Genomic DNA, 26,385 nt, shown 5'->3' with positions numbered 1-26,385 from the left:
CCCACCAGGCACCAGTTTATCTGTGCTTGACTGAGTATCTGGGTCCCTGCACACACACGTGCACGCCAACACCAAAATGATCGACAAGCTGCCACAAACTGCAGATGGAATCAGCCCAATATTCATGGTTGTGTATTCAAATCCCCCCCCCCCCCCACCAGCGTGTGTTTGTGGTCGTTCAGACAGGAAGTTGGTGCTTTGAACCAGGAACACGGTCACAAACGGGCCGAACCCGTCACTGCTCAGTTCTGACGTTACTGAGAGAAACAAGAAGTTGAGAAGACGAGTTGAACTGTGACGCAGCAACACACACACACACACAACACACACACACACACACACACACACACACACACACACACACACACACACACACACACACACACACACAGGAGATCACCTCTTACCCGTTACTCATTTTAATACTTTCAGTTATCAGAGTCACAAATGCGTAAAGAGAAACTGAGATTCTCAGAATCTTAATTGGGAGTAAAATACCAGAAACCAAAAAAAGTCTGCTACCAGGGGGGAAAAAGTCAAAGTAGGAAACTAAAGAGCAGAAGTTAAATCTGTCCCAATTATACAATAAAAATGCAGATTTTTACGGTCTGAGCAGGTAAACTGAAATAATTAACCAACCGTTGCTGCTCAGTCGAGTTGAGGAGCAAATTATCCCCATGGGTGTTCCTCCTCAATCACTTTGAAAATAAATGAGTATTTAGGAAACTCGTTCTTTCATGGCTCACCCAAATATAACTAAATATTCTCGAATGAAATCAAGCTCCAACAGGACCTGTGGTGTTCCAGCAGCGTTCCTTATGTGTTCCTTAAGTTCTTCTACCTGCTGAAACCAGGTAAGCTTCCCCTTTGAACTCATCTCTGAATCATGCACACCGGCATGAAGAGTGTAATCTGCTTATCACTCCCATCCCCACCACCCTCACATTAGCATCTGTTATCTCACAATTATCATAGACATTAGTCAACACCTGTTCCGCTTAACCCGGTTTAATTAGGCCCATTGAAACGCTGCGCGGCCCCCAGAACGGCCGCATCAGCGGTTCGGTCCAGAAAGTCTCACCCCCGCAGCCCGGTTCTGTTTGGTCAGCGAGGAACCTTTGAGTTGGTTTGCTGGATCAACTCTGATCCCGATTCTGCTGAAGTCCAGATCTGCGCGTGATCAGGTGCGACCAGCGACGCTCGGAGCGTCTGTTGGCGCCAGACAAGAGGCGCGTTTAATTAATCAGCTCCTCATTCAATCAACGCAATCAGCAAACCCGGATTACCCCCATATTCACCCTATTTAGGAGGAATATTTGGGGAGCCCTCGCGCTTTGCTGGGGTGCCCTGGGTGCAGTAACACATTCGGCCTCAGCGCTAAAAGGAACAGCGGAGAGCCTCTTTGATGGGATTTAGGCCCAGTGAAAGCCGGTGGGTCTTTTCAACGCAACTGTCAGTCAACCCAATCCAGGCCCTCCCCCTGCACCCCCCACCCCCCCGGCTCTCACGCTGGCAGCCCGCTGTGGAGTCTATATAAAGAGATGCAGGAGGATGCAGCCGCCAGTCAACTCCGATCAACTGGCACGCAGGAAACATGCCCGCATCGCAAACGGGATTTGGAAACTTCATCCTAGAGAGGACCCTCGGCATGCCGGCTGGATACCAGATTCCGGTGCTGGGATGCCCGCCGGGGGTGCAGCAGCAGCAGCATCTGGCAGCGATGGCTGCTGGGGTCCCCGTCACATACTCAGGACTACAAGGATACAACTTTGTCCCGTACGCGCACCACAGACCTATCACGCACATGGTGAGTCCATCAGTTCCCTTTTCTTTTACTCATTTGTTGCCACTTTCACAGCCTCGGCTACAAAGTCTTGACTCACTAGTTTGGATATGGAACAGAACTGTGCGCTCCCTGCGTAATTACGCATCCATGACGTCCATTTCTCCTGTTCTCCAGAATGGGTTCGACATGAAGGCGGTCTCTCCCTACCATCACGCACTGCTGGCTCGCGGGGGTGCGTTCTTTGCGCCCTACCGCCACGGAGCTGTGGAAGATGCGGGCCGAGTGGCCAAGGTGGCCACGAGAGAGAGCACCGGCGCGCTGAAGGCCTGGCTGAACGAGCACCTGAAGAACCCGTATCCAACCAAGGGGGAAAAGATCATGCTCGCCATCATCACGAAAATGAGCCTGACGCAGGTCTCCACGTGGTTCGCCAACGCCCGGCGACGCCTGAAGAAGGAGAACCGGGTGAGCTGGGCGTCTAAGGGCAAATCGGACGAAGAGGATGACGACGAGGAGCAGGAGGGAGAGAGCGACGAGGAGGACGGCGCGCTGCGCAATCTGGATAAGCAAAACGAGGACGAGCCTGAGCGCGAAGACGGGTCCGAGCGGGACGAGAGCGCGCTGGAGAGCTCGGCACCTGCGGATGCGCGCCTGGAGAGCAGCGAGCGCGTGGACAGAGCGCTCCAACGCGGCGAGGAGACGCAGAAAAGTGACTCCGACAGGCCAGCTTTGGAAACTAAAGACAATATCGTCAACCACAAACCAAAAATCTGGTCTCTGGCGGAGACCGCCACCTCGGAGACCGTCAGGAAGCCTGTGGACGGTATTCAGCAGCCGGCCGGCAGACTGTGGGCAGAGTGGGCTTCCAGGAACGGACTGTTTGTCCCGTCCTGCTACACACCGCGAGAAATGGTCTAGAGCGGGTGTTTTACGACCACAGACGCTGTCCTCACATTTGCACTTTAACCTTCTAAACCTCAGGGCTTCCTGAAGTTCGCAGCCAGATGAGCTTTCGAGACCAAAGACTTCACACGTTTCTGTAAATAGATGTAAATGTATTTCCCCTCCACCCAGCTGTAAATTATGTTTCCTTTGTCTAATCACCCATAAATATTTTTGCATTAATAAAGTTAAGCTGCTGTAGCAACTTCCTGACACTTTTCCAGTTTCATATTTTCCACAGAGCAGAATATCAGCACAGGCTGCTCATTAGGAGACAGCGTTTGGTTATCAAAGCAGCGTCTGAAATCAAAGGGACTGTACCCCCATTAGCCTGGGGATGATCAGAGTCCCTGCAGGAACTGGCCCTGCAGACACAGACAGCAGATGAGCACGAGCTCAGCCCCATACAGGAAAAACCCTCACGCCCGCTTCAATAAAAGTTATCAGCTCGTTCTGATGTGGAGGAGCTCGACTGTGATTCACCTGGGGAGAGACTAAACGCCCGTGTTTGCTTTCATCTATTTTCCTAACCATCCAGAATGGATCGCAGCGGCCGGCTCCTGATGAGTGGACCTGCTGGATGATGGGAGTCTTCTGCTGGTTGGGCCTTGACCAGCGGGGCCTCCAGGCCGCTGGAGTGCTTTTCGACTGGGGTCTTTATGAACTGCACCCCACCAGTAGAAAACCCTGCTTATCAAGCCCCTCCACAGCCAGAAGTAGCTATCGACCAGTTACAGGCTGATAAACCAAAACTAGGAGACCACACACACCACAGATGCTGTAAACATCACTACCAAAGTTTCAATATTCATATTTGATACACAAAAAGTATCACTTGTTCACCATAAATCTAGGAAGGAAAGCACCACTAACAGCCATGGGGACAAAGCTTTGGCGTGCTCGTTATTTCTCCCCTTAAAACATGCATTGTTGCACCGATGTACATGAATCTATGGGGCGGCAGCGCCCCCTGATGGATACCTGCACCAACTGCAACAACATTTAATTACAGGTGAATCAGGTGTGTTTGCGCTGGGATTCTTCAACACTTTAAAACTCTTAAAGTATGTTTTGTTTTAAATAACAGAAGAACATGGTCACATCACACAACAATAGTTTTTTTTTAGGATTCAGAGCTACTTACATCTTTTTTGCAGACATCTTTGCGCTGACACGTCCATTAATCCATTTGATTAGATTATCATTAAAACCGAAGTGTGCCGACACTCCGAGTCTTAAAAACCTCTTTGACCTCACTCAATGGTAGTAATTAATTTGTGCAAATTAACCTCGGTAACTTTTGAGGAAATGATGCGCTCCAGTTAAACAACCGCGGTACAAAATCAAACCGACGTTTTTCCGGTTCCACTGGCGCGGGGCATCACGGGAAATATCAAGTCATTTAACTTTACTCCAAAATTAAATTCAATCAGATTTTTATTACACTAATCATCCTAATCTTTAACTTTTATTCAGGCATCAGTAAAAGGTCTGAATCAAAAACTGCCCTGTTGTAAAGTTGGACAGAAACCTTCAGTTTTAGTGTTTGTTTAGATGCTAAATTAATCGCGTTGTTTTAAATTTCATCTTTTCATGCAGTAGTTTTGAGAGTTGTTTTAATCAGAATCATTGTGTGATGGGTGTTGGCTGCAAAAACAAAACTGAAAGCATCGGAAATTGTTGGGAGTCGTGTGGGATTGTGTGTCCTGAAAAATGGGAAAGAGGGTGTTCACAAAGTATTGTATCGGTGGACGCAGTGCTCAGGGCTTCTGTAAGTAATTCCAGAAGTCTGTTATAAATAAAAATCACACACATTTCATTCAGAATTGATTGTTTGTCTATTTCTTCATGAGAAAACGGATGGCGCAAAAACATGTAAGTACCACCAACAATAACTTACACAATCGCCACACAAGTGTTTTACACAATCTAACAACACATTTACACCATTAAAAAGCCACCAGAGGACCATCACAGAAGTAGATTCTATTATTACACTTAATGTACAAATGAAAGAGTTATGTACACCTGAAACATGCAGCAGAAATACAAAGCAGGATAAACCAAAAGGGTGAAAGGCCTCTCGCACGTTTACGGTTCGTCGCCCGACTTCCCCTTGTCCTGCATCACAAACTTGCCGTTTTCAGTATAATGTACTTCGGTTGTTATGGAGATGTCTTGTTGCAGTTCGTAGTCCACCTCTTCAGGCGTCCTTGGTTCTTCCTGTGAGGCCTGGCGTTCGGGTAACATGGGCTCGTCATAGGTGTCTTGCGGGTTAGTTACCAGCGGGTTGGCTTCTTTGGGCGGCTCCTGCTTTTCTCCAACACAGAGTTCGATGCAGTTCTATGAGAGTAAATGGACAACGGGTGTGTTCGTCTTTCAAACTGTGATCATACTCGAGTAATATTAACAAATATTAACCTTCATGTTTGTAGAAACATGGAGGAGCAACATGCTAACAACCACCTCATTGCTAGCAGAACAATCATACTGAAAAGTACACTAAGTTTGCCAAACATTATAACAAAGATGTGTGTATAGTGTAACCAGTTTATGCTAATAGATGAATTCAAACACACAATAAGAAAGTTTAGGAAAAGAATCTTTTAAGAGGAACCCCAACTTAGTGTTAAAATAAATACTCTTGACTTTTGTTTTAATGTGTTTTCATAAAAAAAGGATTTCACTCATGTTGCAATGCATTCTGGGTAACACGGAACGAAAAACAACAGTGAAATTCATCAAATGCAGCTGAAAAAGAGGATGATCCGATGGACGAGGAGCAAAAGCAGGACAAACAGGTTAGCAGCGGCTTTTGTTGGCATCCCAGAATGCATTGCACAGGCAGAAAAACAGCGACCCCTGTAGGTCAAAGGCTGTGGTAAACATGTAGGATCTTTGAAGTTGAGGTTCCTCTGAGGTTACTGGCAGCTGCTTTAAGCTCGACTGTCTCATAAAACAGATAAGGAAACAGCGTCAAAGACAGAAATAGCGTTTACCTTCAGCTTCCTGTCTGGCCCACAACTTTTAACTATCAGAAAAAGACAGATGGCGTGAGGGGAACTGGGCAGGAACTGGAATTGTTTCAGTTATATTCAAAAATTTGAAAACGTACCAACAAGCAGGTAAATTACGGCTGAACACACAAGAAGGAAAAATACTGTGACCACACCGATCACGGCCGTGTACTGCCGAAGGTTTCCAACTGGAACATAAAAACACAAACACAACATAAAAACCTAAAAATCCATTCAACTCACAGTCGCAGCTCGTCACCGTCTGTCAGCGGCGTTAGCCGGCGTGTTGTTTAAGACAACAGGAAACTGGTTTCACACCTTCAGCAGGAGGAAGACACTTAAGATATGGAGCAAACGTGATTCACAGATCACCGCCTGATGCTGAAGCCATTCATTCGCTGGGAATCTGCCCACAACGGTGGCGGAAGCGGCCTGCAGGTGAAATGTGCGAATCCCACACGCTGAACCGCAGACCAGAGCTCCGCCTTCGAGGTTTCTCTCTGAGTCAGCTAACCGCGCCGAGGCAGGAGAGCTCAAACTAACTTGTTTCTCACATATTTAAAACTCACCGCAGACGTTATCGGACTCTCCTGTTCCAGCCTGGAGAAGCTGCCCAGGTGGACACCTGCAAAGGATCAGAACCGATCAGTGGACCTGATGCTCGCAGCACGGACCAGATTCCTGCTCACTTCCCGAGGTTTCGGTCTGCCTTTTATCGCCATAACAACCCCACCGCTCCAGCTCGGCATCCCGGCTGGGCTAAAAGAGGCTCCTGCCGACTCTCACAGCACCACCGTAGCCGTAGCAACACACACCAACAAGCTGTACTCACTCTGTCCATTCCCGACAGACTTCGGTCTTCGAGGTATTGGCTGAAAAAGTGCCCTCGGGGCATTTCTGGCACACGGTGTCCTGGAGGTGATAGCCTGCAGCGACAACAGCCAAACTCATTGGGGCGCTCTGGGAGACGCGGACAGGCGAGGGCGCCGTCACTCACCCTTGGATTGGACTCCGTATCCCGGTTCGCAGGCCGTGTGCGGCACACAGGTGATGCAGTCGCTGGAGGAGCAGTGGAAGCCGTCTTTGCACGTGCAGTTGGTTTGTATCGTGACGTCGTGGACGGGCTGCTGAAAGTTTCTGTCTGTGGGAGCGTCGAAGACAGGCCAAAGGTCAGAACGCAGCAGGGAAGGCAACGAGGGGCCGTGGCTCCGCTCTTACTTGTATCGCAGTACGGCTGAAGTAGACACTTGGAGTCTTTGGTGAATTTGTCCTGATATTCGTTGTCCTCACATTTCTGGCACTGAGGCTCCAGACAGCTGCCCAGCGACGTCATGCTGGTCCCTGCAAAAGATTCACAGTGAGGCGCACGATAGGGGGCCGGCTCACGGTGCCGAGGACGCCGGGTCTGGGTTTGAGTCCAGTCAGAGCCTTTGGATGTGGCTGCTCTGTGCTCTGACGGCGTCCCGAGTTTCTGTTTCTGTCAGTCAGAAATCTGCACCGTGGGGGAGTGGAGCTCAACGTGTACGTACCAGGGACGCACATCTTGCAGCACTTGCCATCCTGCAGGTACTGTGTGATGGGGTCACACCGAGGCTGAGCGGCCGCCGGCGCCTGCACACATTTGCATTTGAACGTTTACATTGGAACAACGTTCGCAGAAAAAGAGTCCACGCCAATCAATCAATCAATCAATCAATCAACCAATCAATCAATCAATCAATCAATCAATCAATCAATCAACCAATCAATCAACCAATCAATCAATCAATCTTTATTTATAAAGCGTCTTATACAATGAAAATTGTTTCAAGGCGCTTTCCAGAATCCCAGGGCCTGACCCCAGACAAGCAACAGTGGCAAAGAAAAACTCCCCTTTAACAGGAAGAAACCTTGAGCAGGACCAGGCTCATGTAGGGGGACCCTCCTGCTGATGGGGGGGGGGGGGGGGGGGGGGGGGGGGGTAGAGAGGAGAGGAGAGGAGAGGAGAGGAGAGGAGAGGAGAGGAGAGGAGAGGAGAGGAGAGGAGAGGAGAAGGACAACCCAGCCAGCAGCTGTAACCAATGGCAACCCTCCCACCCACTTTACCCCACTAGTTTTATTCCCAGGCGGAGGCGGCCTCCTTTCCTGGATTCCTGTTAAATCCAGACTAAATTCTTCCTGCTCATGTTGAATTTAATCAGAAACCGTTGAAACAATAATGGCTATTAAAACTCAAGAAGAAGCTCTAAATGTTATTAATCTTTAAGGTCTGTCACGCAAAACTCCAGGAATGTTAATTTCACAACTTTCATTTCCTATCAATTAATTATAAACTCACGCCAACCTTTTAAAATAACTTTAAACCAAACCACAGTTTAGAGTTTTTCTTCACCTGAATCAGCACTGGCTGGAATGTGGGACTTTTGGCGTCAGTAAAAACCCTTTTCTCTAGCGTGAAAAGGGTTGGTTCACTTCCTCAGACCCAACTGTAAAAGGGTCCAACGGGAAGTCCCGAACTTTCGAATAAAGTTACACCAAAAGCTACATCTCAGGCTCTCTTTACAGCGACTTTAATGCTATAAAGATTTAGTCTGCCGATAGGAATTAAGGTAAAATCCCAGAATTCCAGCCTGGCTTGCCTTTAAACTGGATACGAAAACGAAAGTGAAAGTATTTTGGGATCTATTTTGCTACGTCACGTTGATATTCACACTAAAATTCACTAAATCCACTCAGAAGTTCGAACAAAGTGAAAAGATTTCACAGAGGAGACCATTAGAACCGGAAGTGTTCTAATGTGGTTCTAAAAACGCGCAATTTTCAGCTCCGTCCTGTTAAAAAAAGCGATTTTCTCTTTGAAGATGAAACATTTCGAACGCTTAACTCACCAGACAAGTGGAAAATATCACGAAGAGCTGCAGCAGATGTGTGTCGGACATTTCGGTTGAACTTGTGTCGCTTGTGTTGCAGAGCTGCTTCTGCTTTAAAGGAGGAGGAGGAGAGAGGAGGAGGAGGAGGAGGAGGAAGAGGAGGGTGCCGCTCTGGATATTCCCCCTCTCACGTACACTCGACCATTTCCTGTAAAGAGCTGTTAACGACCCCCCCCCCCCCCCGAATATCCGCGCAGACTGCTGCATTTCGGAAGGGAGCAGTTGTGCTGTGATGCCGAATGAATTCAGTTTGTTCTTCTTTACATTCAAGAGACAGAAAACCTCTCGACTCCCCAGATGTTCTCTGCCAGAACCATTGGAGGGAATCCCCTGGACTCCTCGGGGTGGGGGGGATTACCCACCCTGTAACTGCCTCGTCTGCACCCAGACCCTGTCCTCCATTCACCGTGTCTGTCTGTGGGTCCTTCTGCAGACACGAGCACTCATCCCAGTTCTGACGGGGCGGGGGGCGATCATGGCCAAAATAAATAACATTTCGACGCAAAAGTAAGAATGGGAAATAAAAAAATAGGGTGACTAAAAACAGGAGTTGTGATCTTATCGCGCAGGGGGAAAGGAGCCGCTGTGTTGTAGCGCCCCCTCCTGGGGGAACCTGCAAAAGCAGCAGGTCAGGCTTGCTGTCGTACAAGTGCAGACATGCCGTCTGACTGGAAATGCTGAAGAAAAAAAAACAGATCCCGTGCGTGTTGTGGGTGTGCCCGAATCTGGAAATAACCCGAGCCTGAAGAGGACAAAGGTTGAACCGCATTTCACAGCAACTTTCCCCAGCTGGAGAACTTCTGCTCAGCACCTGGATGACAGCAGAAAAGCCCCTAATCCACCAAAAAACTGGGCTACTTTCAGCTGGGCGGATTTTTCAGTGGAATCTTGACAAATCTCACCATGCTGAGTTTGGGATCCAAGAAAAAGGAGGCTTCCCCCAGAGTGGAGCGGTGCGCCGAGCAGCTGCCACAGGTGAACCCAGTTCTTGTGTCTTTTGCGTGATCACACGTGATCAATCCAGGCTGAAGCGGCAGGATTTGGCTCTTTCTTGGCGTCAACCTGCAGCCGGAGGCAGCCAAGCTTTGCCTGAGCGCAGCCTGGAGACTTTACAGCAATTTAACTTCCTCAAATCAGCCTGGTTGTAAGTTTCCCCCCAACCAAGCAGAAACCTTTCAGGCAGAAACTGAGCAGAAGAGTCACAATGAGTTCCTGTCAGGTTCCACATATATGCGGTTATTGTACATTGTACCAGATCAGGTTCCTCTTTAGAATCAACAAACCTCTGTTTCGCTGCTGATGTGTGTGAAAAGATGAAATAAGCTTTTAACTTCCCTGAGATCAGCCGTTCCCGGTTCAGGAACACTTTGGTTTCGTGACATCCCGTCATGAAACCAAAGTGTTCCTGAACCGGGAACGAGTGACCGTGAGAAGCACCTGACACAAAACAAATAGTTCCCAAAAATTCTTCTTTTTTTTGGTGCTTATGTTCTTTGTAATCTTGTATTTTTAGCAAATTTTCTGAAAGAAAAGAGAAATGCTGGAATATTTAGGGCTGCCTCAGTCCCCCCCCATCACCACCACACACACACACACACACACACACACACACGTCCAGATGTCACTGACGGTGGGTCCCTGTTGCTTTCAGCTGAGCAACGAGATGCAGCTCAGCATCATGAACAAGGTGAAGAGCGGAGAGCTGTCCATAGAGGACGCGCTGGACCAGGCCAGGAAGGGGGGGACGCAGGTGCTTCAGCAGCAGAGCCAGGCTGAAGAGGTGAGGCCTTGGCTGTGTCCCCGACCGCGTGTCCCTGAGCTGGGGACAGAGCGCTCCAGCCCCGTCTGAGATCGGTCTGTGAATGAAAAAGCAACTCTTCTTCAGCGGCTTTCTTTCATCTCTGTGGTGAATTGAGGACTAAACTGGGGACACAATAAACTTTTGTTTGTCTGTCGCTTCTTAACGGTTATGGGATGAGTTGCTTTTCCTGTTGGTTTGGTTTTAAAAATTCCCTCCAAAAGAATGTGGGCGCCGTCCCCGAGGCAACAGACCACCTCGAAGGCCATTAGGGAAACGTTCTTTTTCTTGGTAGATTTCTTCTGCACTTTAAGTGAATGGGACCTTGTTTTTTCTGTTCACGTGCGCAGGAGCAAGAGCCAACGCAACACAACTTCAGCGTGCACAAGCACAACCGCTACAGGTGGCAGAAACGGGTTCTTCAGGTGAGCGAAAGAACCAAACAGGAAGCGCTGAAGTCGGTATCGCCAACATTAACTGAACAAGCCCTGATATTTAATGATCTCTGCTTCCTGAATGTGAGTCAACGTGCACACTTAGTGACCTGGCCCGACTGGGTTATTAATGGCTGATCCCTGTTCCCTGGATTCTTCTTCAGATGACAACTAACATCCACGTCAGGCTACAGACTGTGGGCCGGCGTTGAGCACCCATTAAGGTGCCACATGTGCATTTTGTGACTTTCTAGATCGATTTTAAGACCAAAATGCTGTGCAGCATCCAGAAAGGCATCGTCCAGCGCCAGCTCTCCTTCTCACGGGTCAAGAGCTGTGACGACGGGGCTGGATCCAGATTTTCCATTTCCTTTAAAGACCATCATGATTATGAGCTGGAGGCAACTTCCCTGGAGGACAAACACAAGGTCAGCGAGCGAGCGTGTGTGTGTGTCTGTGTGTGTCCTGTCTTTTCCCCGTAGCTCTTCTGACCCGGGTGATTCTGCTCTGTGCAGATCATTCAGCTCGTCAGTCAGATCATCTACGGGAACATATACGGCGTCCCGGAGGGGGGCAGCACAGACCCAGACAAGGAGCCTCAAGCGAGTCTCCGTGAAGGCGTGCTGTTGCTCCACCGCGGCGGCCTGGCGTCTTTCAGATGGGTGAAGTAAGGATGTGCTTCAACGATGGATGAAACCTGTGATTAAGGAGGTTGGTGGGGAATCTGGAACCAGCGTTTTTCTTCTCCAGGTATGAGGTCTGCCTCCACCCAGGCCAGCTAACGATGACCCCCTCCAGGCAGCAGATCCCTGCAGATGAGGAGGGCGCCTCATACGCGCCCATGGCCACTGTGGTTCACCTGTCTGATGGCGACACCAGGGTAGAGAAGCTTCACAGCCCCGACACCTTCACCCTGATCACCCACAAAAACACGTACCAGTGAGTGACGATGGCTCGGCGGAGGAGGCGGGCTTCAGCCTCACCACCGTGTCATTTCACTGGCATTGAAAGTTTCCCTTCGTTCCCGGCAGGTTTCGCCTGCCTGCTGCGAGTGGCCCCGGGGCCGTTGAACGGGAGCGGGACGCTTGGGTCCAGGCGATTGACAGACTGTGTTCAGAATGGAAAAGGAAGTCGATGGGGGAACACGCCTTCGTGGGCCAGCAGACTTTGAGAAATATCAGCATAGAAGAAGAAGCTGAAGAGCCAGAGAGGACGGTCTCGGAGCTGGAGCCAACTGGTGGATCTGGTGGTGACGTTTGCCCCCCAGGTAACCGTGACGCTGCAGACGACCAGATTGCACCAGATCCTTTCTCCGCTGGTGCCGCAGAAAGCGATCCGTCAGACCCTAAACCCGTCCCTAGATCCAGGAGGAAGATGTCTGCTCCAGATGTTGGGCCCGAAGACTCGCTCGCCGCCCCCCAACCCTCTCCCACCTCCTCCCAGGCCTCACCCACCCACAAAGCGTCCACACCTTCTACCTCAATCCACCAGTCTCTCAGCCCTGAACCCAGACCAGCAGCTGCCAACATTCCATTACCCCCACCCCCCCCACCATTGCCCAGGAAGTGCAGCATTTCCAAGAAAAGGCACACCAAACCTTTCCACTGGGACGTTGTTGCCCCCGACAAGGTAAACTCAGCCGCCCCTGGACCCAGGAACGCGTTTATCAGGAAAGCCAATGTTTATGTAAATTTGATACGAATTCCCAACCAAAAAGTACGTTTAAATGTATGTAAATTTACCAAAGGGATGAAAAAGAGAATTCCTGCTGAGTACGTTTGCTCATTTTAAACCTCGTTCCTTAGAAATGCCGTCGAGCATATCGCAAGTTTCAGCTTGGTTTCACTTCTTTTTCCTGTTTTCACTGATTCCAGGAAACAATTACTCTTTTTCGGTTGTTATGTTCTGTTCAGAGTGATTATGTTGTGACTGTGCTGGATGAATTTATTTCTTTGCAGATTGAAAAATCCTTTTGGACGCAGCGAAGCAGCAGGAGGATTGAAATCAACACAGCTCGCCTAATTGAGCAATTTTCAGTAAAAGACCTGGGGACGTTGGGTGTACCTGAGCCAAGTAATGGCCAACAAATAATGCTGAACCAGAAGATTGCACACAACTTCAGTGAGTAGATCCGCACGGCTGAGATTGGCCTATTTCTCCTGTGTACTGAAGTCACAGTATGAATTGAAGCCTTCTTTTCACCACCACCAGAAAGAAGCGCCTAGCCCACAGGAAATATAAACCGTCAGTTTTGATTAAGACACTATAATAGCCAGTTCAAAGAGTGCTGACCTGGAATCTTTACTGCTGATCCCAGAAATGCTGAAGCTTTCAGGCTGTAATGAGACCAAAATAGAAACGTTACCCGAAACAGCCTGCAGGGGGCGGTGTGTCACCAGCTGCTGCTGCTCTAAACGCAGTGAGACGGTTAAAGAACATTTTCTTTATCTTAGCCGATGTCACTTTGCTTTCCATCAACTGATTGATTTGTGTATTTCACGGACCGGAATAGACGAGAATCTTCCAAGACTGTAAGTTCCTCCAGGGGGAATCGGTACGAGTGTGTGAACCGGCAGCATAATGAGAGTTCACGGTTATAAAATATGGATCAGGGATGTGAGCAGCAGTGACAGGGATTTCCTGTCTCAACACAGAGCACCCCAGCACTGTGAGTGTATGTTCCTCCCTGACCTGGAAACTTTGACTTGTATGAGGAGCAGCAGCTGACTGATGGCAGCCTGCAGGTAACCCGGGGCCACACATCAACCTGCGGCTGGATTAAAACAGCCTGTAGTTACCTTTGATATAAAAAGCCTATGTCTTTTTCAAGGGTATTTCACTTAGATATCAGACCAACAACGTTCATTCATGTATAAAAGCTAGTAAATATGAAGGTTTCGGCAGTCCCGCCTTTCTGAGCCGTTTATTCATGCAGACATTTATGCAGCCAGTAGACCAAAGGCACTTTCGGCATGTTTGAATGTTAAAAACGCGCGAGGGCCTCCGGATTCCTGCTCCTACCAAAGCTGCATATCAAAAACATCCCTTCTTTCTCTTGGCATCGCCTTCGCAGTGACACCCAGAGCCCCCCTGAGCCCCCCTGTGCTTGTTTGCCTGTTTGTTGTCACAAACCTTCCTAGATCAGTGTTGGTTTTCTGCTCATGGCTCAGTCTTTGCCAGGGGTTTTTATTCATCTGATCTCATTATGCTGGCAGCCGTGAGCGCATGCAAAGCCTGGCTCCGTGTAGCAACAGCTCAGCAGACTGTCTAACAACACCTCGATGAGATAATATGAGACGCTCATCAATAATTAAGGAATAAGGTACGAGCATTTAATCAGCAGCGACTAGGAGGCTGCACCATGGGCTTGTTGGGTTTCTCAGTCAGACACTGAGGGAGAGAGAGGAGCAGGAGGTGGTTAGCGCTGGTTTAGCTAATCAGCTAATCAACATGAAGCTCATGATCGCGCGAAGCAACAGCTGCATCGGGAGAATGCAGAGCGATCCAGATGTGTGAAGGCCCTGAAAACCCAGACAGTCAGACGAAGATGATGACGTTTCTGGTGGTGTTTCTGTTTCTGTAGAGCAACAACAGGATGTTAAAGAAAGAAAAACTGCACAAGCTGTTGTTTTTCTCCCTCTAGGAGCTGATTGTTCCTCTTTAGTGAAGAAATGTTGCAAAGGGAAAGAATTAAAGTTCTTTAACTGAAGGTTGAGGACGTTTGCTGCATCTCTCCACTCCTGGTTGGGCTCCACCGGGGTTCTGTGGGCTTTTTGGGTGATCTGGCTCTTCACCCTGCGCCTGCTGCCTGTCTGATGAGTGGAAATGTCGCTCTGCTCATTAAAAGTGTGCCCGATTCGCCCTGCTCCCAGCAGGAAACGCTCCACTTCTGCACTCCAATTTTAGAGAATAATGCACGTATTGTCGGAGTGCCACTCAACAAAGAGCTGGATCTACTCTTGTGTTTTCATTTAATTGCCCTCAGCGTCAGGTTGCCAGGACAACTTGCCATGATTTAGATGTCTGATGTCAGGATTACTCATTTCAAAAGGTGACAGAGGGGCAGCTGATGAGGGAATTTCTGTCTCTGCTGTTTAACCTCATAGCTTCAGACACACGTTGCAGCATTGCAGCGTCTCTATCAGCACGTTTGTTTGAATCGCTGCTGCATTTCCTATATCGGACTCCTAATTTAGTCCCGGAAAGAATAGAAAAATTTGGGAAAGTTGCTGATAGTGTTAAAATTCAGTGTTTGGAACTTCCATGAATGTTGAAAAGTCCTTCAGTTGGACTTTTTGGGACGCAGATGTTTTTGACCACCTCCGGTGTTTGTAAAAGATGAAATAATTATGTAAATGAAGTGAAAGATCCAGAATTTTGATTAGTAATTGGTGCAGGAAAGCTGGCAGCTTTAAAGCTTTTGGAGTGAACTGATTTTGAAATCTTTCGCTCTTCTAGACATTTTCCTCAAAAGTTTCCCAGTGCAGCCGCGAGAGCTCAAGGACAAACTCTTCATCATCAGCGAGGAAGACGGAGGACTGTCTGATGAGCACATCACATCTCTGCGAAGGTAAGAGAAAAGAGAGAGGAAAAACTCTCCGAAACGCTGATTCCTAGTCTGTGGTGAGCTGAACACTGGCAGGAAAAATGATGTAGCCCATAATAATCCAGACACATAAAGTCCAGCTGCCTCTAAAACTGGAGTTCACTGGATTCCGTGGTGATGAATCTCGCCCGTGCACGTTCGACACGCAGTGGTTGGAGCGGGGGGGGCACCTGTGGAGCTGCTGTTTCCTTCACAGCTCTGAGACTAAACAGCAGCTTCCAGAACCTTTTACCAGAGCAGCTGACTAATAAAAGATTCATCCCTGGTTATTTGCGGAGATGGAAACTATTGACGCGCCCTCGGGAACGTACGACGGGTAGCGAGCAAAACGCCGCCTGGTTCTAAACTGCAGTCTGAGCAGTGGCTGATGGGATGTGACCTCCTGCAAGGCGGGGGTGGATTAATGTACTGTGTGGGGGATTTTATTTATTCCACATGAAAACATAATATATATTTTAATGCCGGAGCCTGAGGAACACAATCTTGAAAGAACCACTCCCAACAGGTGCTGCAATATTGATGAGCAGCGCCGCTCCGGTGGCTCAGAACCCGGCTCATGAAAAAGTGAACGCCTTCGGTCTGAGGTCAGAACTCACAGATCCGACGGCAGGAGCGCACCCGGGCTTCGGGTTCAGCCTCCGAGCAAGCGAGGGAGTGGCCGGGCCCATCAGCGTCCCCTCCGTCACGGAGGTGGGGGGGGGGGGGGGGGGTGGCGAGCGGCGCCAGGCGTGCTCGGGTTAACACGGGTCGCTGCGAATCACGGTTTTACAGCCGGTCTAAAGAGGGGAAGCTGGAGATGGAGACATGAATCTTTAAATCCAAATATTCCATTCTTACTGCTGCTGCTGCCCAAATGTTGTTCTTTATTCTGGAAAACAACTTCCGAGCCAGGAAAACACACTCGCATCGATACCTGGGACGCCGCACGGCTGGTGCAACTCTGTTGTGTTTGGATTCCCATTGTCCGTGTTTCTCTGCCGCCGCGCTCGTGCACGCCGACGAGCATCTTTCACACCTGCCTCAACATCAGGGCTTTAGTTCTGGCCCAGCCGCAGCGAAGCGTCCTGGAATCAGAGTGACTTCATTCACCAACAAAGCTGCCGTGCACGCCGGCGATCATCACGCGTGCCGGCGCCTCATTACTCACAAGCGCGTGTGAATAATCAATATTAGAATAGGGTTAATACGCACCGCGACCTTTCAAAGCAACACAAGTCGCTGGGATGAGTATTTATTATAGAGGCGTTCCGGGCCGACGCGCTGTCCTCGCCGTCCAGCACCGGTCCGCTTTAGCTGAACGCGACGTCTTTTGTCAGAACCTTTGAGCCGGTGTCGGAGCCGCCTGAGCTCAGTCTCTGACCTCGTGTTTGTTGCTCTGATTCCAGGTACGTCCCCACCGTGGACGACGTGGAAATGTACAAATCCCACAAGGGCCCAGTGAGCGAGCTGCATATTGTGGACCAGTACATGATGGAGGTACAGTTCACCAGCGCCCAGTACGGCGTGGCCCGGCCCAACACGCCCGGCGGTGGCCAGGCTCTGGTCCGCAGAAGGATCAGGAATATTTGAGTTTCCTCAGCGTATTTAAGCACCAATGCTGTGAGAATGTGATCGTTTTGGCTGTTAATCTCTCCTGAGAACAGGTGAGAAGAATCAGTCGGTCAGATAGCAAAAGGATCTATAAATATCTCCCCGTGACCTTCTGTCAGACAGAGCGACCTTTGGCTCCTCGAAGACGTTGCCTGAGCGAGCAGCCAGACGCCTGTGCGGTGATTGATTAGAGGTTAACGGACTCAAAGGTCGACTCGGTAGCTGAGCCGCTCGTTTCAACGTGCGCGTAGCTCTATCGAGCCGCCTGTGGCCGAGCCTGCGGCGTCCGCTCTCACCTCAGGCCGCGCCAACAGAGCGCCGCGTCAACAGAGCGCCGCGGCAACAGAGCGCCGCGGCAACAGAGCGCCGCGCCAACAGAGCGCCCCGCCGCAGCGCCACCTGATCCGTGTCCCTCTCTTGCAGATGTGCAACATCCCCTTCCTGAGCACACAGCTGGACCTGCTGCTGACGCTGAGGGAGCTCCCCGTCGGCATGAGTGACCTGCAGCCGGTGAGTTCTCGCCATCTCCCCTGGAGTCGAACATCTGCCGGCTCAGTCTCTCTGCAGTCCAGAGAGCAGGAAGCCACCGCCGACGTCCACATCACCCTCCTGAAGGCGCTCGCTGGCGTGAAGCTTCAGCCTGAAATGAAAAGTCAATCCGGAGACAAACTGACATTAACGCGCGAAAGCTTTTTTTTGTGTTCGAGGCGGTGGGAGCTCTTGCTGGATGGTTAATAAAAAGGCACTTTCTCTTCATTTGACGGCGAGCAGAAGATGGAGCCTAATCAAATCAAGTGTAGATGATGTAGAGCAGACATTTCAGCCCTCTCTCATAAAGCCCGCGTCGGGTTCCGTGATGTCCAAATCAGTGAACAGGTTTTCTTCAAAGACATTAGAATCAGACAACACCTGGTGCATCTTCTGGCCGGAACGTCGGGAAGGCTTAAACTGCCCGTTCTTCCCGTATGAACTTCAGTTTGGCTCATTAAGCAGAAACCTGACACGTCTACTCAAAAATCCCTTTGAGGATGTGAAGTCAGAGTTTATTGATCTGGTTGTTCTGTGTGGGTGAAATTCCAGGAGCATTGTTAGTCAGGATGATACAGGTGGAGAACTTTAGGGAGCGTTGTTAGTCAGGATGATACAGGTGGAGGACTTTAGGGAGTGTTGTTAGTCAGGATGATACAGGTGGAGGAGTTTAGGGAGCGTTGTTAGTCAGGATGATACAGGTGGAGGACTTTAGGGAGCGTTGTTAGTCAGGATGATACAGGTGGAGGACTTTAGGGAGCGTTGTTAGTCAGGATGATACAGGTGGAGGACTTTAGGAGCGTTGTTAGTCAGGATGATACAGGTGGAGGACTTTAGGGAGCGTTGTTAGTCAGGATGATACAGGTGGAGGACTTTAGGGAGCGTTGCTGTTTGTTGGCGTTGAGGTCTGCCGGGCGGGAGGATGTTCCCACCCAGCGAGCCTCCGGGCGCCTGCTTGTTTTTAAAAATGGGATTGTGCGGCTCCTGTTCCTTTCAGCTCGGCTGCCTCCGTCCTGATGTATCGTCTCTGCGACTGTCTAAGAACGAGCAGAAACACGCACGAGAGTGATGCGCTGGAACCCTCCGCCTGCCGCTGCCATCCTTCTCTGTCGGGAGCGACAGTTGTGCGTCGGCAGGACGGCGCCGCCAGAAAGATGAAGCGTTTCATTATGTTTCACTTTAGCGCTTCCTCCCCGCCTGAGCCGCCTCCTGACGGAACTTCAGCTCTTCCTTAAAAGGTTGTTTTCCTGCTCAGACCGGAGTGTTCGTGATGAACGTTCCAAACCTGGCTGATCAGCGTTGGTGTGGCAGGAAGTAGGTGTGGAGCTTTGAGTGACGGTTGGAGGCCAACGCTCAGAGCCGGCGTCCCTGGAGACAGCCGGACAGGATTCCAGAATCACAGCCCATGTTTCAGATTAGTTTGAAACCTTTTCTCTCTATGCTCCTGATCCGTGCTCCGCAGGTGTTCAATGCCGATCTCGTTGGCTTCATCTCTCAGGAGATGTGAGGTGTGCTGCCGCCAGATGGTGCCTCGCCACTTCTTCCTCATCTATCAAGTGTTTTCTTCCTCCTAGAACTGAGAAACTCTTCAGATTCATCCGAGCTCGTTTCTGGCTGTGAGCAAACACCCGCCTCTCGAGGGGATTCAAACCAAACTAGACGCCTTTTACAAACTGGAGCCGTTTGGATTTTATACACTTGAGTTGAGATTTGCTTTTTTGTTGGGTAGATTCCCAAAAGATTAAAGCCGTTGTTCCGTCACCGACAGCGCGTCTCTGACATTTTAATAAACTCTTTATACACCAAGTCTGAGGTGAGGATTACACCCCCCCATGTCTCAAACCAGAGCCGCACTCATAGAGGTTGTAAAGTGTTATTATAGTCCAACATTCCTTGAAGAATTCCATATTAGCCTCTTTCAGATGCTCACTTCCACAGCCGGTAAATAAATGGAGCTGCTTTGTCTCCTCGGTCCCCCCGGTTGGTTTTTTTGGGGGGGTTCTTCTTCACACAGCAGCATATGGTGGGAGTGTTGCTGTTGGCTGGAGCGCCGAGCTGTTTGTGGAGGACAAAACCTCCGGAGCATCAACTCCTCTTCCTGAAATCCCAACAACTTTGATTTGTGCTAAATAGGATCTGCATCCATATTCAACAGAATCTGCTCTCAGATGGTCAGAGAGGCGGATAAGAGACATCCTGGAGGGATGTAGACACAATCACGAAGCACTCCTGATCTCACCAGACAGCCGAGCTCTCATTATTCACACATGAGGTCGGATCCCGACGCAGGAGACCCCCAACGAGACCTGGAGTTATTTGTTTGAACCCGGATCGGCTTCATTCAGGCTGGAGTACGGATGAAAACAACCCGTTTGTGTGTTTGTCTTGCAGCTGATTAACCAGAAGATCCGAATGTGCACACAGCTCAAGAGCTGCAGGTCGTTTGTCTCCGTGCTGGAGCACCTCCTCGCCATCGGCAATTACCTGAATGAGAACGCCGGGAAGGAAAAGGCCAAGGGAATCCGCCTGTCCTCCTTAACCAAAGTACGAGTCTGACCTTTGAACGAGCTTCCCCTCGCTGGCAGCCACGACAGCTTCTCCGTGGCTCCTCATCCCTCTGCTGCTGCTTTCTGACCCAGTCGGGCCACATCAGGTGTGGACACGCGTGTAGCTGCCGTCACAGGAGACGTCACCTGTGCCCAAAGTCCGGTGAGAGCGGTGGAACGAGTCGGCCTGGTGGCGTCTCCTAAACGGGGCGGCGCTGATGGTCTTTTCTGAAGACCTCCTCAGCGCCGCTGAGGCTGGATCCAGGCGATGGTTGCTGGCGTGTTGCTTCAAAGCCGGAGGAAAGGGCTGTCATTTAGTTTAGCGTATTTTAAATTGCGTGTGCGACGAGACGTCTTAATGTGCTTCCTCGGTGGATGAAATATCATTATTGTCAATTAGCGAGAGGTGGTGAAAGCTAAAACCTATTTTCTTCCTCCTGCCAATTTGCATTTTCGACCCTCACGTCCCTCTAATGGGAAGGCTGAGGAGGCGGCGCTCCTGCCGGTAAAACATCCCGAGCCGCGTCTAATGAAGCCGCGCGTCTGGTCCGGTCCGCTCCGCTCCGCTCCGCTCCGCTCGGCCTCGCCAGATGAATGACCAGCGCCCAGTTTCTCCAGAACCGTCTCTCCTTCTCCTGAGCACCTTGTGCGTGTCTCATGTCCCCCCAGGGCCTCAAATTGGCAAACAAACAGAACCTTGAAAGAGTGTCTGTCAAAGATCCCGAGCGGACGCCCTCTGCATGCCAATGAACGCACCCTAAAGTGCAGCGGCGCCGCCGCTCCGACCACGGAGAGCGTTTCTAGTTCTACCAGTAATGATGGAAAATGACTGCGTGTTTCTCATGCAGATGAGAAAGTCTCTCGTTCGCTGCCTCGCTGCTCATTCTGCCGTTTTGCCCCTCCTCAGCTGTCCCAGCTGCGGGGGAGGGACAGGGGCTTCACCCTGCTGCACGCCGTCGTGGAGCAGATCATCTTGCACGAGCCGAGTTTGGCCGCTTTTACCCAGGAGTTGGCGGAATTCGAAACCATCCCAGGAGGTGTGTTCCACCTCCCATTTAATCAGAATTGAAGAAAAGAGCGGTTCTTTTGTACGTTTGAGGTGAAATTCTCTCTCCTCCTCTCGTTGGACAGCCTCCATCAAAGGACTGACCGCAGAAATCGATGGTGAGGAGATCAAAATGACCCCCATCAGATATTCATGAGCAAAAACTCAGCTCTAAACTTTAAATGACCAATTTAATCACCAACCAATTATTATTCTTCTGTCTGTGTGTGTGTGTGTGTGTGTGTGTGTGTGTGTTCCAGTTTTGAAGAACGAACTACAGAAAGTCATCCAGTACAGAAAAACATCAAAGAGGAAAACTGGAAGCCAACAGGCCAAGTTCTCCAAAGACCTGAAGGTGAAAGTTTTCCTGTTGTTTCTTTTGCTGTTGCTTTAAAGTTTTGACTAAAAGCTGCAAAATAAAGCTGATAATAAAAATTTCTGCTTTTGTTATTGAGCATAAATGCTGAAGATGAGGAACTGTAGACACCTCAGGCACAACTGTGGAGCTGAATGTTAAAATAATTGCAATAAAAACAATTCAAATTCAGAAATGTAATGAATTAAGGAGCAACGCTGAACAACAGTTGAAATTTATATCTTTTCACCCCTTTTGTAATAAACTGTTTTTGTCCAATTTGTGTTTGCAGCCAAAACCTTTCCTCACAGAACAATTAATGATGTGTTTCTTTAAGCTTATAATTAGCATGTAAAACCTGCAAAAGTACTTAGTGATTAAGCAAAATTAATAAATTCATTTCATTCCTGCAATAAATGATCCCACTAATCTCAGTCTGTGAGAGTAACGTTATTAACATTAGCTTTAACTTTAATTTTAACATTAACTTTAGCATTAGCTTTAGCATTAACCTTCACATTAGCTTTAGCACTGACAGCATCTGTTCAGCCATTGATTAAAGGTAAAAACAAACTAATTTCCCATTTTTTCGCCGCAGACGTTGATCGACAAGTACAACACTGACCTGTCGGCGCTGACGAAGCTCTGTGAGGAGATGAAGAAACTCTACTCCACCATACTGGTAATTATTGCTCCTTCTCCACTGGGCCGAGGCTTCGCTCTCCAGTCGTGTGGTGCAGGAGGCCCTCTTCAATTATTTGCCACGACAATCCCCCACAATCCACTGGGAGAGCCCATGTGTGTCACAAGGAAAGAAAAGTCAACAAGGTTGCTTCTGTCTTATTTGGCCTCCTTAACGTGCTGCACAAGGACACTTCAGAGGTGGTGCGCAAACGTGCTGTTGCTGATGATCACAGATTAGTGAGAGCAGAAGAACCTCCTGCTGGATTTGCAATAACGATAGTTTGAATTCCTTCATTCCTGCATTACTGAGAAAGGTTTCCCAGGTTTGTGTGAGGAGCATTCCTCGTCCGTGTTCTTCCATCCCTGACACCAGCCGTGGCGGCGACTCTTTCACTCTGAGCTGCTGTTAATTATGCGGATGCAGCTCATCTCCTCTTTGACCAGCAAAAACAACCATTCCCGCCACGGCGGCGGCTCCCCACCCCTCCTCTGAGGATGATCCATCATCTCAGCGTCCACGCTCCCCTCCGCCTGCGCTCACCACTGAGATATTGCGATCGGGGAACTGTGGGCTCAGAAAATTGTGTTATATTAAACCCACAATTGGATTCTGTGCTTTGTTCCTGTGTGAGGAAGCGAGCGGAGAAGAAAAACCTCCTGAGAAGCTCTTTATTCATCTTCTCCCATATAAGAAGCAGCGGAGAGATGTTCCTGGCTCCTCTGGACAACAATACTGTCGATGTGGAGGGAGTCTGTTCACCACAGGAAACCCTTTTTCTGCACTTCCTGTGTGTTTTCACACACCCGACGCTCACTAAAGCCATGTTGATTAATTGTGGAGAACGTGGTCCACATTAATTACCAGACAGGAACCTCTGAGCCGACTTGGCTCGTTGGCTCCTGATTAGGCCCGATGACGGATCATCACGCTGCCGATATATTTACGTGATTGTGGGAATTCTGATGAGTAAATCTCAGGGTGTGGAGCATCATCTCCCCACCGGGAATAATCTGCTTTTGTGGAGTTTAATGTCACCTTTGTAGCGGCTCCTGTAGGCTGGGAGATCTTTAATGTCCTCAAGTCAATGGTGGAATTGCTAATTAGTCTCATTTTCTCCAGAATGAAGCCTGAAATATTCCGATGAATCCTCCGTCTCAGCTCCACCTGCCTCATATTTAGTCACATCTCGTCACTGGAAAGAGAATTCCTAATGATGCTCTTGAACAGTCACCATGCATATTCATAACACATCGAAGGGCCTCATTAATTTTTTTGGCAGTTGAGTTTGTGGGGGGGCTTTTTTGTGGCCGTTACTCCGGAGGCCTGATTTTAAAACAGGAGCAGAGATTTTATGGAGATTACGTCGCTGCGAGGTCTCCTAAAGCTGCCGCTTCCGTAACTTTAAGAGTTCCGCTTCCATTTAAAGACAAATTAAGAGTGAATCATCATTAATGGATTCCATCAGCAGCATTCCCCCCCCCCACACACACACACACACAGGCTGCAGGAACCATCAGCTGATGTTCAGGACATCAGGTCACGAGGACGTGAGGAGCAGGAGCAGCAGCTCCAATCCTCCCCTCTCAAAGGTGTTTTCACACTCTTGCATCGACGCCTCTGAAGCGTTTTTACACGTTCAAATCTCGTTTGTCTTCACCTTCTTTACGGTTTTTTAAGGGCAGGTGTGTGTTCGCCGGTGTCAGCTCTCTCTGCTCACACACACCTTTTTTATCTTGAGGGACTTTGTGCTCTTCCTGCTGAGCTCGCCTGACTTTTGGCGAGACAGGCGACAATGGGATGTTTCAGCGCGCCGGCGAACGCGGCGACACATAAAAGACACGTGTTTGAACCGGCTCGGGCCGGTTCTGAGTGCAGCCGCCGCCGTTTAACTCGGACTGGAGAGCGAGGATCTGCATGCAGGGAAGGGAATTACCAAACGGCACCTTTTCACCTCTGAAATGCCGACAGTTTGGTTTTTCCAATTCCTGCTGATTTATCCGATTAACCGGAGCGGGGGTGGAGGCTCCCCTCTAATGAAGCAAACGAGGTGATTAGGTGGCATCGTTGCGCCAGCGTGGACCAGCCGCAGCCGACCGTGTTGCTCACCATCACCAGGTCCCAGCGTTGCCTCCTGGTTGACTCCTTCCTCTCTCCTCTCTTCAAGGTCAAATTCGGCGAAGCTGCAGATCAGGACTCCCAGGAGCTGTTCGGGCTGATCTCTCACTTTGTCCACGACTTTAGGAGGACTCACGCTGACCTGAGATCAGGCGTGACGGCTGTGGACCAGTCCAGCTGAAGCTTGGATCTGGCCCCATGTGGAGACGGTGGGAGCAATAAATTACCTGAGAACCACTGAAGTGATGTCATCGTGTCTTTTCTTGGAGTCCAGTGTCCCCCCTGAAGCTGCTGCAGCTCCGGGACGTCTCCTGTCCCTTCTGGAGGAGTCCAGGGCTTCTCCTGGTTGTGGAGCTCAGGTGCAGCGATGTGACAGCGCTTCACACGTTGTTCTGCCTTTCAGTAGCCTTCAGGAAGTTGTGGCCGCGACTCCGTGAATGAAAACGTGACCCTCAAAACTGCTGAAAGGATGAAAGAAGCGTATTCTCCAGGAGCAGGACCACAGGGTCCAGCTGGAGGAGCAGGTTACAAAAGACACATGGCAGGCCCACTGCGCCAGGGGCAGAAACACGCTTCTGGGCGGGTCGGACGGAGGCGTCTGCCGCTCGCTCTCATTTCCACTACTGGAAATTTCAGTGCCAATGTGGATCTGACGCCTGGTAAAAGTGAGTCGGCTCTTTTTTGGCTCAACGCGGCTCCGTCTGCGCCAGCGCTGATCCAGGTGATGCGAGAGGAGAGGCTGGACTTTCCCCCCCTCTGTCTTTTATGGATGACTTCCCTCTCTGAGTAGAGATCACATCCAAAAATCATTCCCGGAGTGAAAGATTAATGCGATCCGTGTGGTTTCAGCCGGACCGTTTCCGTCCAGATGCAGCAGAAGTGGCAGCAAACGAGCTAATGTGCATTTTTATCTGAATAAATTACAGTTTCTCGATGATGAATGAGCACCGGCGGGTCGACAAACCGTAGAGGCAAACATATAAGTATGGAACGAAGGAGAAAAATTGGAAAATTAGACCTTGGGTGCAAATATCATGGTGTCAAGACGTTATTATGGTTTATTCACAATCTGCTGGTCAGCCTGCAGAGGGAATATTGCAGTAGCTGCAGAGCAAATAAATATCCCACGGAAACGGGAAAATATACATGGAAATATCATCCATTAGTCAAAGCATTAGCACGTGTCTGCTACCAGCAGCGCCACAGGCGGCCTCTGGTATTAATCTGCACTTTCAGGTGAATTCGTCCCCAGATTAAAGAAATAAATTCAAGAAAATGCCGACATTCATGAAGAAAGCTAAATATGAGTGGAATTAAGGAGGGAACCATCTGTTGGCGGTGCAGGTAACACAAAAGCCGTTAGAAGAGCAGCGATTCTGGCTGCTCATGATCTGGTCACATCCGTTTTTGGACAGGTTGTTGGTTGAAATCCCAACACTTTCGCCCCTTTAATGGAAATTCCTCACCTGCTGATGCAAAGATCAAACGACCGCCCTCCCACGTGCTGATCTAGAGTCTCCAGCATCAAATGAGGGTTTCTAGGCTTTGTTCATTCATTCGTGGGCCCTGAATTCTTCGGCTCCTGGAAGAACATTGTGGAGGCGCTGCAGCGACCACTTCCTGAGGGGCTCCAGGAAGAAGAACCTGACCAATAATCTGCCTCCCCTCGTCGTCCTTTGATGGTGCGTTTGGTTTATACACCTCGTTACCCTCTGAAGAAGAGTTCTCCACCTCTGTGTGGACGACAATAGAAACATTCTAAATGCAGCATAAAGTTCTCTTCAGTCACATTTTTACACCTTTTCAAAGATAGATTTCATTGGTCTCGATTTCTCTGCACTCCACACGGCAGATTCTGCTCATCTGCAGATGAATTTCAGCCAGAAAGTAGATGTGACACTTTGTAAGTCAGAGAAAGGGCGCAAGAATTGATCTGCCGCTTTGTGGACGCCTGTAAATAACACGAGGACACGGAGCCGAGTGCTCCTACCTCTAATCCTTCGTCAATATCTGCGCAGGACACCTGAAA

At 49.5% G+C, this 26,385-nt stretch overlaps 3 protein-coding genes across 3 annotated transcripts; 2 read left to right on the top strand and 1 right to left on the bottom strand.

The window, feature by feature from the left end:
- Nucleotides 1-795: 795 nt before the first annotated feature.
- Nucleotides 796-2,941, top strand: irx7 (iroquois homeobox 7). Its single transcript, XM_057042064.1, has 2 exons — nt 796-1,807; nt 1,961-2,941. The coding sequence occupies exons 1-2, from the start codon at nt 1,595-1,597 to the stop codon at nt 2,702-2,704; spliced, it is 957 nt and encodes a 318-aa protein (XP_056898044.1). The 5' UTR covers nt 796-1,594; the 3' UTR covers nt 2,705-2,941.
- Nucleotides 2,942-4,542: 1,601 nt separating this feature from the next.
- Nucleotides 4,543-8,789, bottom strand: cd40 (CD40 molecule, TNF receptor superfamily member 5). Its single transcript, XM_057042063.1, has 9 exons — nt 8,613-8,789; nt 7,275-7,356; nt 6,964-7,086; nt 6,743-6,886; nt 6,578-6,671; nt 6,315-6,370; nt 5,844-5,933; nt 5,728-5,759; nt 4,543-5,071 (listed from the first exon to the last, which is right to left on the bottom strand). Exons 1-9 carry the CDS (start codon nt 8,661-8,663, stop codon nt 4,820-4,822), a joined length of 924 nt encoding a protein of 307 aa, XP_056898043.1. The 5' UTR covers nt 8,664-8,789; the 3' UTR covers nt 4,543-4,819.
- A 360-nt stretch (nt 8,790-9,149) lies between these two features.
- Nucleotides 9,150-24,598, top strand: LOC130530671 (uncharacterized). Its single transcript, XM_057042062.1, has 17 exons — nt 9,150-9,629; nt 10,306-10,434; nt 10,803-10,877; nt 11,141-11,314; nt 11,402-11,553; nt 11,637-11,825; nt 11,918-12,515; nt 12,845-13,007; nt 15,345-15,456; nt 16,878-16,968; nt 17,506-17,592; nt 20,002-20,154; nt 21,064-21,193; nt 21,288-21,320; nt 21,462-21,556; nt 22,155-22,238; nt 24,406-24,598. The coding sequence occupies exons 1-17, from the start codon at nt 9,558-9,560 to the stop codon at nt 24,535-24,537; spliced, it is 2,469 nt and encodes an 822-aa protein (XP_056898042.1). The 5' UTR covers nt 9,150-9,557; the 3' UTR covers nt 24,538-24,598.
- The last annotated feature ends 1,787 nt before the right edge of the window (nt 24,599-26,385 follow it).

This window comes from Takifugu flavidus, chromosome 8 (assembly GCF_003711565.1).
Source record: "Takifugu flavidus isolate HTHZ2018 chromosome 8, ASM371156v2, whole genome shotgun sequence".
NCBI classification, from domain to species: Eukaryota; Metazoa; Chordata; class Actinopteri; order Tetraodontiformes; family Tetraodontidae; genus Takifugu; species Takifugu flavidus.
Note: the sequence above shows the minus strand (reverse complement) of the source record. Positions and strands in the feature narration are given on the sequence as shown.

Excerpts from the sequence above, each read along its gene's own strand:
- irx7 (XM_057042064.1), top strand. The coding sequence starts at position 1,595 with ATGCCCGCATCGCAAACGGGATTTGGAAACTTCATCCTAGAGAGGACC. Across the intron at positions 1,808-1,960 it reads ACAGACCTATCACGCACATG|AATGGGTTCGACATGAAGGC; the intron begins GTGAGTCCATCA and ends CCTGTTCTCCAG.
- cd40 (XM_057042063.1), bottom strand. The coding sequence starts at position 8,663 with ATGTCCGACACACATCTGCTGCAGCTCTTCGTGATATTTTCCACTTGT. Across the intron at positions 7,087-7,274 it reads CTGCAAGATGTGCGTCCCTG|GGACCAGCATGACGTCGCTG; the intron begins GTACGTACACGT and ends AATCTTTTGCAG. Across the intron at positions 5,934-6,314 it reads AGAGTCCGATAACGTCTGCG|TTGGAAACCTTCGGCAGTAC; the intron begins GTGAGTTTTAAA and ends TTTATGTTCCAG.
- LOC130530671 (XM_057042062.1), top strand. The coding sequence starts at position 9,558 with ATGCTGAGTTTGGGATCCAAGAAAAAGGAGGCTTCCCCCAGAGTGGAG. Across the intron at positions 11,826-11,917 it reads ACCCACAAAAACACGTACCA|GTTTCGCCTGCCTGCTGCGA; the intron begins GTGAGTGACGAT and ends CGTTCCCGGCAG. Across the intron at positions 15,457-16,877 it reads CACATCACATCTCTGCGAAG|GTACGTCCCCACCGTGGACG; the intron begins GTAAGAGAAAAG and ends CTCTGATTCCAG.